Here is a 10,878-nt window from a genome sequence, read left to right on the forward strand (position 1 = left end):
CTCCTCAGGACAGTGTCCTTGTACCTACTTAACCATCTAGGGTATGTTTATTAGATATGCCTACCAACCGCGTCTTTCATTGTATGCTGTGTTGGGCAAGTTCCTCCTGACTCTGACTCTTGCTGTGGGGTTTAGTCACTGCCCTAGTCCTTGGAGAGTGATGTGAGTCTGGGTTGTGGGTTGCTGGGTTGCCTCTCCTACTTGCAGTCAGTTGTGTGCTCTGAAAGGGTGATACAGACCAGTCTTTCTTGTGGCAGTGCCCAGTATGTAAGTAAGCCAGAGCTGTCTCGGTACCTAGTGTGAGCTCTTTATACGCCGGCCGTGGAAACACAAACCATCTTTAGTCCTCTGTCAACTCAGTTTCTGCTTCGCCACTCCAGCAGATCCTTGTGGAGACTCTGATGTGCATGGCAACGACTAGCGGCAAGTCTGTAGACTTCGTTTTGTGACTCTCGGCTCCTTGTTCCTCTTTGGCCTACCATGTTTTCTGTAACTCAGGAAAACCTTCAGGCTGTGCTTGAGTTTCCCCTTTGGTTTGCCAGAGCCTAGAAACCACTTCTGGAGATGACAGTCTGCTGTCAGGGTGGGAGAGCAGGCGCTTCCTATCTGCTTCCGCTTTCAGAAAACAACTAGAGTTGTTTCCAAGTGAAAGCAGAATCCTAGTCCCTTTCCTCTGTTGTCTGTGCACCTCCTAAGGAAAAGGGCTCCCAGAAGTCATACATTATAATTAGCACAACAGACCTTTTTAATTGTCGTTTCAATGAAGTTGAACTACTTGACAGTGTTAATAATAACATAAATGTTGCGAAATAACAAGTGTATAATGCTTAACTATTCTGAGTGATGCTTTCCTATACCCACAAGAGGCTATACTCCAGCTCCTCAGGCCGTGGGTCGAAACCCCCTTGAAGGGGTCAAACAGTCCTTTTCTAGGGGTCATCTAAGACCGTGGATGTGGTTCCTAACAGTAGCAAAATGATAGTTATGAAGTAGAAGTGAAGTAAATTTATGGTTGGGGGTCATAACTATAACATGAAGAACTGTATTAAAAGGTTGTAGTATTAGGAAGGTTGAGAACCACTGCTATAATATAATATTAGAGAATAGTCAAATGGCCCTTTTGACAGCTCTTCACTGAAATTGTAGTCCAGGAGAATTATCATTTTTCTCATCTTTAAAACTGGTAGCATTTGGTACTAATGAGATGGCTCAGTGGTTAGAAGCACTTGTTCTTACTCAGGGCCTGAGTTTGGTTCTCAGCACCCACATGGTGGATCACAGCCCATGACTCCAATTCTAAGACTTCTGAGGCCCACAAGGGTTTTGTATTAGTCACATGTGGCGCACATACCTATGTGCAGGGACACTCTAAGCTTTTGTATTGATTTCCTTTGGTTCTCACTAGTCTGTAGTTTTTTTTTGTTTTTGTTTTTTTGTTTCTTTTTTTTTTTTTTTTGATGTCGTACAGTTGTGACCCTTCAGAGGTCACCTGGTGCAGCCTCATCAGTCCTTGGTGTTGATATGGTGCGGGACAGGAGGGCACTTGAAGGCCGTTGCTCTGGTACGCCTTTCTACAGAGCCATGCTGCCTTCCCTGTCTCAATTTTGCCTGTGTCTTCTGGGGTCTTATAAGGGAAACTAGGGAATAAAAGACAAAGTGTGCAAGAATTCTCTTACATACTTCAAATTCTCTCTCAGGGTTTTTTGCATGTGTTTCTTATATAACTGGTACCATGAAGAATCCTCCCAGTGTCTCCCCTCAGTTCCCCAACAGTTTTTCCCCTCAGTTCCCTTGAGTCTTTATAGAGATAGCATCTGGCTGCACTTGCAGGCTGATCCCAGACTCCACGTTACCCCAGGAGCCTGGGGAGCATGACCACGTACAGATTTTTGAAAAAGTAACAGTTTACTTATTATTAATAATATTTACTCTTCTTGACTCTTTGCTATTCTGATCCAGAAGCTGATGGCTTGAGGTGAATTAACCCTTGTTGCTTAACCTGGAAAGGGGTGGGAGTTAGTTAAAGGGTTTATTAATAGTGTTCTCTTCTCTTTAGCCTCTCACTGACTAGGCTGGTTAACTCTTTGTGGACCAGAGAGGAAGGAAAAGAAAAGAATTAAAATCCTTTACACAGACATCTATGCACAGACACATATACATCCAGATATACACAGTCTGGCCTGGCCCTGACACCTGTCTGAATCTATTCCACAAGTGTTCATGCATGCTTCCATAGATACACACATTCCTACACAGCCACCACAACTGGCGTTGGTTCCTTATGTGAAAACAACTTGGTGTGGAGGAGAGACATGAGGTGAAGAGCTAAGTAGAGGGATTCTCCCTTCGATGTGAGCAGAGTTGGTCTGAGTGTATCTGACTCTTATATCCTCCCTAGTGAGGTGGCTCCTGTAATGAGAGCTGGAGAGCTTGGCCTTTTGAGAAGGTGGCGGCTGCATGTAGTGGCCCTTCTGTAGTGGGTGGCAGGGGTAAAGGCCAGGGGAGACCAGAGGCTGAGTTTAAACTGTGGACACTGTCCCTGGTCTACCATGGCCAGCCTTCCTCCTCGGTATTCTCCTGCCCTGATGCAAAACAGCCGTGGCCTCGAGTGAGAAGCGTGTGGGGTTGGAGCCCAGGAGTCAGGAGGAGCTTCTGGGGCAGAGATGAACTGCGGTGGCACTTGGGTGGAGTGGGGTCTTGAGGCGCAGCTGGAATATGTGAAGAGAGAAGAGGCCTTCAGGATGAGGGCAGGAGGCTGAGAGAGAGAACCAGAAGAATGAATGATGTGAGTGTGGCGGCTTGATTTCTTTTTCTCTCTTCTTGACGTGGCATTTGAATGGAGGATGTTTATGGAAGCAGAAGACACAGACATTTGAGAAAAGATCCTGTGACAAGTTAGCTGGTTAGCAGATCCAATTTCGCCAGGGCCTTGATGGTCTGCTCACGGCTCACCAGTAGCGAAGCTGTCAGTTATTTTCTGCTGCTCAGCACCTCTGAGGAAGTGATTCAGGAGTTAGAGAGCTTACCCAGACACTCACTCACACCTTCTCCTTCCAAGGACAACAACTGCAAGTGATTGTGGATGCTACACCAGTTTTTCCTCAGAGCCTCATTGTCCAGTGCAGTGGGAACGGTACTTTGCAAGCACTGTGAGCTACATGCTAATGCTCTTTGTTGTGTTCTAAGAGCATAGTTCTTTTAGTTTATTTCTTTTTCAATGAGGGGATATTTCTCAGGTTTTGTGTCTTTTTTTTTTTTTTTTGATGCCTTTTAAAAAAACTACTCCCAAAGGTCACCCCATTTTTGAGTTTCCTAAGCTGATCCACAGAACTGAAGGTTTTAGTTCTTCTCAGCCCTTAGTTTTCAGTTTTTACTTCTTGGCCGCACTAAGAAGGGCTGCCCTCCCCCGTGCCAGGACACACGGGATTGATCTTCAGTCAGTATTGGATTTCATATGCCAGTGGGTAACCTGGCTCCCACCGCTCACCTTAGGAGTCATGCTGCCTCTGGACTTAAAATGAAAATATAAAATCTTCAATGAGAAAAGTAAGTTAATATACATCTCAAGCCATTAGAGAGTGAACATTTGTATTGAGTTGCCAGGGGCTCTGATAAAGCAGTGCAGACACCTAAAGCTTTAAAGACTCGTTTTATAGCACTGCAGTTACATTTACATATTTAAGATTCTTTACTTTAGTGTTTGGCGAGTCCTTAGTCCCCCTTGAGAAAAAAATATTTCTCACTCCTCACAAGGGTCTACACTAGGATGTTCTGACACAATCAAAGGCTCTTAAAAATTCTGGCTTTAATACACCCTGGATATATCTCTACCTTAGCCGTGAGTATTAGGCCTCTGGGGTGTACTCCTGGGCAGTGTTCCACCTTGGAGTGTCTCACCAAGGTCCTGAGGTTGAGGGCTGCGCTGGCAAGCCTGATGCTGTACAACTGCTGCTCTTATTCTCCGAGGAAGACAGAATCTGTCAGAATGTAGGGGAGCATCCAGACCCGCTAGGGTTCTGTTACTTGAAAGATGACACAGAGGGACTCTATTGTTTTAGCAAGTTAAAGTTTACAAAGTGCTTGGGTCCAAGGTGGGCGGGGAGACAGGGGAGTTGTGTTTCCTTGTCCTTCAGCCCTTGTTAGGCCTCTTGGCGGCCATCTCAGCAAACTTGAGCTTCTATGCCTACCTGCCTGTCTGCCCGTGCTTCCTCGTGTCCAGCAGCTACAGACCTGTGGTTACCATACTACTTTAGTATCTTGCAAAGAGCTCTCTGATGTCTGTGCTAGGTACCTTGAATTTGAAAGGTGATTTTAAATAACGAAGTAAATAAAGCCCGTTATGCCTTTGGCTGCCTGATGGCATTCTGGCAGCCAATTGAATCAGGACCTCCCTCACAGAAGTCATCATTGTTGGGGGACCCAGGAGTGTCTGAGTGCATGAGAAGGCGCTTGCCGTGGGCCCTCTCCACCATGGCATCCCCAGGACTCTTTGATGTTTAGCACTCTGGTCATGGCATTGGGCCACAAGGCCACCATGTGCACTGCTGGCTGTCACTGATGCTCCTTCCTGTTCAGGTGGCACGTGCGTCCATAATGCCTCTCTCTTATTCGCTAGGCAGAAGATGGTGGTAGTGATTGGGAGCGGCTGGCTGCACCCTGCAGGGCAGGAGTGAGCGCGTGCTGTTCAGCTGTCCTCGTGTGAGTCTCACGCCTTCCTTCCCTCTGTGTTCTGGCATGGCTGCCACACACGTGCAGCAGAGCCTTGCCTGACTGACATCCGTTTGTCAGACGGTTGCTGTGTTGCAGAGTCTGTCCAGGTCTTTTGTTCCCTTTTTATTTTTGTCACTGTAGTACATGTCAAGAGTGACACAGATCCTATGATGGCAGGAGATGAGAGGTGTGGGGGCTAACAAGTGCTTATAAACTCAGCAAAAGGAAGCTCTTTAGGGTGCTGTGTGGTCAGTCGGTGCCGAGCACACTTGTGTTAAGTGGACTTTGGCAAGATCTTGTGGTCCCACGTGCGTTTCTCAGCAGCTTACTATTTTTCTCGTGGCTGGCTTTCTGACATGGTGCGCTGTTGCTGTCTGCCATCCCCACACTCCAACCTAAGTGACGTTTTATATTCATTTCACCAGTGCATCACAAAAGCGCAAAGACAGCACACCAACCAGGTCTCTTCTGGCCTCTTCCCTAGCAGAGTTAATGATGCCAAGACACGATGGGATCATCCGCTTGGCCCAAGGCCAGCACAGAAATGGCCTCCCTCCCCAGCCTTCAGTGGTGTAGCCTTTAACGGGGAGGGCTGTTACTGCGCCATGTGACCCGGCCTGTTATGAACAGCTATTTCACTTAGCGACTATGACCAGAAGCCATCTTCTATGTCTTTCTTCAATGGAAAGTTGCTGTGCCTTCTTTTCCATTGCTGGTGTGTAGAGCGAGCCTCGTCGCTGTACCACTTTAAGTCCTCTGAGGATCAAGGGCATGAGTAGAACCTCCCTGTGGACAGACCGGCTCTTGTCAGGAGGTGTGGGTGGCCAGTGGTGGCTGCAGCATGGTTCCTTTTGTGGTGGACACTTGACCTTCTACTCCAGGAGGATAGCCAAGTACCTCACCCCTTTGTAAAAAAGTCCTTGTGCAGATTTCCCTCTAGCTGATGGACCACACAAAGGAGAGCTGTAGATGTGCGAGCTTGCCTCCTGGATTTGAGAATAGTTTCCCCCTGTAGGATCAGCCTGCTTAAGTTTTAAAGTGGAAATGAGTATGGAATGAGAAGTAGAATCTTTAGTTACAGTTAAAAGTGGACCAAGCTTACTCTGCATGTCACATGCATTCTGTTTTCCAGTTTCCTGTGGTCAGTAGACACTGTTGTAGGAGTCAGGTGTAAGACCCGCCAGGGAAGGCAGCATAAGGAGACCCAGAGCCCCTGCTTCCCTAAGGCGGCTGGTGAACGCGTCTTCTGACTAGGAGATGCTCCAGGGCTCCAGACCTTCCTAGGAGCTGAATTTAGTTCCAGTGTATTTAGGTAGAAGAAAAATATTTACCACACAAAATAAAGCTGTTGGAAAATGAGTCTCTGGGGAAACCGATTCACAGTACTCAAAAGCAGACTACTTGAATCCACTGAGTTCACTGCGGGCTCCGGTCAGCGGTTGTAACTCTGGTAATTATCATAATGTAAAACAAGCAGGCCATGGTTTTTATTTGCCCAGAAATGATTGAACATACTACTGCATGATCGATAGGCATTAGGGTAAAGTTATTCTCTTGGCATCAGTCTTTCTCAAAATAAATGTATATGTGACACTCAACTGTTAGGTTTCCCATTGTGTCTTGGCTGCCATCCTTAGTCCCTTCAGGGTTCAATGACGCATAATAACTGAGCTGTGTGTTTACCAACCTCTTGCTGAAGTAAACTACGTGTTTGGTTTATTAGAGTGTGTGACTTAGGAACATCTGGCTTACTTTTGTTTTTGTTTGTTAAACAGGAAAAGGACCAGCGCAGCCTAGACATAAACACTGCCAAATGCATGTTGGGACTGTTATTAGGAAAAATCTGGCCCCTTTTTCCAGTTTTTCACCAGTTCTTAGAGGTACCAAGTTACTACTTTATGAAATGTTATGTTTGCTTGCTTAGAACTAACACATACTTATCTAACCTTGTTATGTGATGTTTTTATTTGCCGTAGCTTTTTGCTCGTTGGAATTGTGATTCCCTGATTGCTGTCTGTCAGCGGCTGCATGTTTTGGAGTGTGTCTGTGTGTTCCTGTCAAATTGTGTGTCTGAACAGCCACAGCACTCCCTCTGTCCTCCCCGACCCCATGGAGATCCCACTGGCTCTGGACTCCCAGTTCTTTGTAGCAACAGAACTCGGGGTTACTTTCAGATGAATGTCCAGTCTGATGCCAACATTAAACACGAGCCATCTGCCTCTCACCAAAACTAGTTTCTAATCGATTTGTAACTACTCATGTCCCAGTGCCTGGCGGTGTACTTGGATAGCCCTGAGCACTGGATTAGGCAGTGTTCTCTTCAGTTTAAATGTGCTTAGCCTCGAGTCAGAAACAACCAGCTTTTCTCTACATTGTTGCTGTTTGCTTTCATGGTGGTCAAAATTTGGAGCCACCAATAATTAGCAGTGGTTTTGTTGAAACATCCTTTTGCAGAGCCTGAATGAAGCAGAGACTGAGTTGCTTTGGCTGCCCGAGTGTGGCATCTGCCTTGCCCACCTTCTACAGAAACATGGCCTTGCTTTTCAAGGATTGGTGTAGGATTTTGCGAGAATCCTGTGCCTTGTCCAACTCAATTCCCACTTGAAATAAACTTTCTTACTACTTGCTTTATGTAGTGGTCCAAAAGACAACTGATGTTATTCTTGCTACTAGAAACTACTTGTAAGGTTAACTGGAACTCCGTAAAGAGCTAATACAAGCTGCTTATTAATACAAGTACTTGTTGGCAGGATGGTCTGCCCTACCTATGATCCATTCTAGCTTCTAACAGTCCCATGACATAAGCTGTCACTATTGGACAGGATTGGAAGTAGGTTCTTGTACTCAGGGAGTGTAGTAGGATTTGAACCGCCAGGTGAAGGGTCCTTTGGCTAAAAGATGGGGCTGTGAGTAAATTTGACAGTCCCTAGTCCCAGGGACTTAACTGGCTGTTTTGAAACTTCTAAAGCTTTTGTGCTTCAGAAGTTAAAGTCTGTGCTTTGCTCTCATGTAAGTTTGTAGTTTTTCTTTGAGAAGGAGGGTAGCAACCCTTCCATTCCAGCCTGTCTTGTGCCTGCATCCTCAAAACCATTGGCTTGACTCTTTGCATATATATTTTTTAAACTGGTTTTGTTATTTATTTATTTATTTATTGCCATAAGGACTTTTAAAATGTTAGCTCTGGATTTCGCTTTTAAATCTCTAGGATATTGTCTTCATCTACCTGTAGCAGATTTCTTGTCTAAGGGTGATAGACAACCACTTCATGTTTCTTCCAGGTTTTCCTGAGAGTCATAGCAAGAGTTTTCAGCTCTGGGCCACTGGCAGCATTTCCATAGTCCCCAGCAAGTGGCTGCCTGGTTAGCATTTACTGTGTGCCAAGTACTGGATGAAGCACTGTCTGAAAACCGGGTAGTCCTGTGGTTTAACCCTTGCAGCACTGCTGCACAGCGGGTGCTGCGACTGGCTTAGAGGCAACCTTACAGTGATAATGCATTGAAAACATTGCCATTTTAAATTGCTTGCCTGTCGATCTTCCTAGATTGGTGCTTCAGTTGAACTAACCCTGCATGAGCTTTCTTAAGTTGACTCATACAGAAACTGGAACCGTCCCCCTTGTTTGTGTCATTAACCTTATCACTCCCCTCCCCTCACCAGCAATCAAAATACAAAGTGATAAACAAAGACCAGTGGTGCAATGTTCTGGAGTTCAGCAGAACGATTAGTCTCGACCTCAGCAACTACGATGAAGACGGAGCATGTGAGTACTGGGTGCTGAGTGAGTGAGTACTGGGTGCTGAGTTATCTCTCCTTCCTCCCCCACTCATCCACTGTACACTTCTCTCAGCCTCTGAGCCCATGGCTTTTCTTCTGCCCCTCTCCTCTCCCTCCACCTCCCTCCTTTCCTCCCTCTCCCTTCCTCTTTTTCCTTCTCTTCCTTCCAGTTGACCCTCGGTCCCCATGGGTGTTGGCCATGTGCACAGCCTCCGCAGCCTCTCCAGGCCTCATGTGGTTTGTTCTTTGTCTCTCCAGGGCCAGTTTTGTTGGACGAATTTGTGGAATGGTATAAAGACAAGCAGATGTCCTAGGACCTTATGCCTGGCAGCGAGAGTCACTGTTCCCACGGTTATGTCACCCATTAGCCATAAACTGCTGTCTGTATGGAAGCGCATGCTGCTTTTCTTGCACTGCCGGCCTCTCGCAGGCAGGCGTGTCTCGGTGTTTGCTATTGAATGGGCCGCCCTGCTTGATGTAGCATTGTTCTCTTGGAGGCTGCTCTGCAGTTCGTTTTCACACTACAGATTGGTGAATTTGCCAACGTCCTCACTGTGATTATGTGTATATTGCTGTTTAAATTTTGTATATGTGTATAAAATGAAAAGCTTCACCTAGAGATTATTTCTGCAAAAATGTATTGTAAAAATAATTTTGTGGCATATTTTTGGTCCCCCCCCTTTTTTTTTCAAATGAACCAGTTATACTTTGTTTGGTCTCAAATTTCAGAAAACATTATAACTGTCCCCATAAGCAAGTATTGCCAGAATTAACCTCATTGCTTAAGAGGCCAACTTCTGGAAGAAGTAGGAGCCATGACTTACTGTGGCATAAGCCAAATATGACTTGGTTTCCTTGACAACTTTGGTATTTTAAAGTGACAAAAGTTATTTATTTGAGCGCACAAACATCTGACATGCTACAAAGCATTTCTAACACAAAAAGTACAGGTTTATGGTTTTTTTTCCTTCCTCTTCCTCCTCTTCCTCTCCTCCTTAAATTGCTCCTTATTTTAAATCGAAGCTTACGTTTCCATAAGCCTTCCGCTGTTTCCCTGCTTTGTGTTCCTCTAGCAGTGCTTGGTCTGCTGAAGCTCTCTGTGCAAACCGTCTCCTTTGCCACCCACCCTCGTGAGCCTCCTGGTTTGCTGGCGGCATGACTGCAAAGCACTTTGAACTCCGGCTTGAGATTTTAGTTACTCTCTCATGGTGTCTGTAATACCCCAGGGCTTTGGAGTTGTTTGTTTGTTTTTGTTTTTAAACCACAAGTGAGAGCTGTTTGTTTCCTGTCTTTGTTTCACCTGTGCTGGGCTTCTCCTGGCCACGCGTCCATTGCAGGCAGTGGACTGAAACCACCAGCATCGAGCTAACCCTGTTCACACTGGGACCTTTCTCGGAGGGGCCGCTTGTCATTCCCTGAGTCACAGGTACAGAAGGGTGGTAGTAGCCATTATGTGGATGAGAAACCAGAGCCAACACAGCAGTAGTTGTGAGTTTGTACCTTATGTCTTATGTTTAAGGTTTGCATCTGCTTGCTTGCTTGCCTTGCCCCTCGTGCAGAAGTACACAGTTAACAGGTTTCCCCAACCATGTGGTGCTATGACTCACTCGGTCCCTGAAGTCTGTGAAAACACATCTAAGATTTAACCCAGGAAAGAGCTAATGGATGGTTTGCTGGGTAAATGATATAGAGGGATCCGTGCCTGCCCAGGCAGGTGATGGCTAGAAGATGGTGGGATTATTGGCCAAAAAAGAAAAGAGTCTTCTCCATTCAGTGTGAACCTGTAAATGGCATTAAATGAGCAGAGCACACAGACAGTGCTACCCTGACCGCTGTTTCACAGTTCCTTTTCAAAGTGTTGCTATTTTCATATATTTCTTTTCCTGATTGAACCACCAAAGACAGAAATGTTGTATGTATATATCGTGTGCGTGCATATGCAAAATCATGATGTGGTGGAATGCAAATACTTGCCTTTTTCTACCAAATAATGAGGTTTGGTTTGCTGTGAAATAAATCAGAAGTTTAAAAAGACCAACAACCCAATATTGCTTTAGCATAACCATCCTTTGTCTGTAGTCTCACTTAAGAATTAGTATCTGAACACAATGTAAACTTCTTGGGAAAACCACAGCTGTTGAGACTGCTCTATGAAAGGCATTCCAGTGCATAGAGGTGTGTGGCGCTGGGGACTGCGAAGACAGGCACAGCTCTGCAGAGCAGGATCCCTTTGCAGGTGGTCCCACGGTTAAAGAATCATTCTCTCAGGGTGACTGTTGTTGAGGTAGGTCAGCTGTCGATTGTCTCGATGCAAAGAAGGATCATAGATGGGATTGTTTTAAATGCTGTGTGAGAATCTAGAGAGTGTTTGAAACACTAAGCACAGTGAACCTG

The 10,878-nt window shown here is 45.7% G+C and overlaps 1 protein-coding gene across 7 annotated transcripts in view; it reads left to right on the top strand.

Annotated features, from left to right (window-relative positions):
• The window catches only part of Dcun1d4 (defective in cullin neddylation 1 domain containing 4), a 76,667-nt gene extending 67,564 nt beyond the window's left edge, over positions 1 to 9,103 (top strand). For 3 of the 7 annotated variants that reach the window (XM_029477542.1, XM_029477541.1, XM_029477540.1), the window contains 3 exons: positions 6,486 to 6,590; positions 8,368 to 8,470; positions 8,743 to 8,894. In XM_029477542.1, coding sequence (XP_029333402.1) covers positions 6,486 to 6,590; positions 8,368 to 8,470; positions 8,743 to 8,798 — 264 coding nt within the window. In that variant the 3' untranslated portion in view covers positions 8,799 to 8,894. Of the gene's footprint in view, positions 1 to 6,485; positions 6,591 to 8,367; positions 8,471 to 8,742 lie in introns of all 7 variants that reach the window. The other 4 variants (XM_021163557.1, XM_021163559.2, XM_021163560.2 and 1 more) reach the window with 3 other exon arrangements.
• The last annotated feature ends 1,775 nt before the right edge of the window (positions 9,104 to 10,878 follow it).

The sequence above is a fragment of the Mus caroli genome, chromosome 5 (assembly GCF_900094665.2).
Source record: "Mus caroli chromosome 5, CAROLI_EIJ_v1.1, whole genome shotgun sequence".
Taxonomy (NCBI): Eukaryota; Metazoa; Chordata; class Mammalia; order Rodentia; family Muridae; genus Mus; species Mus caroli.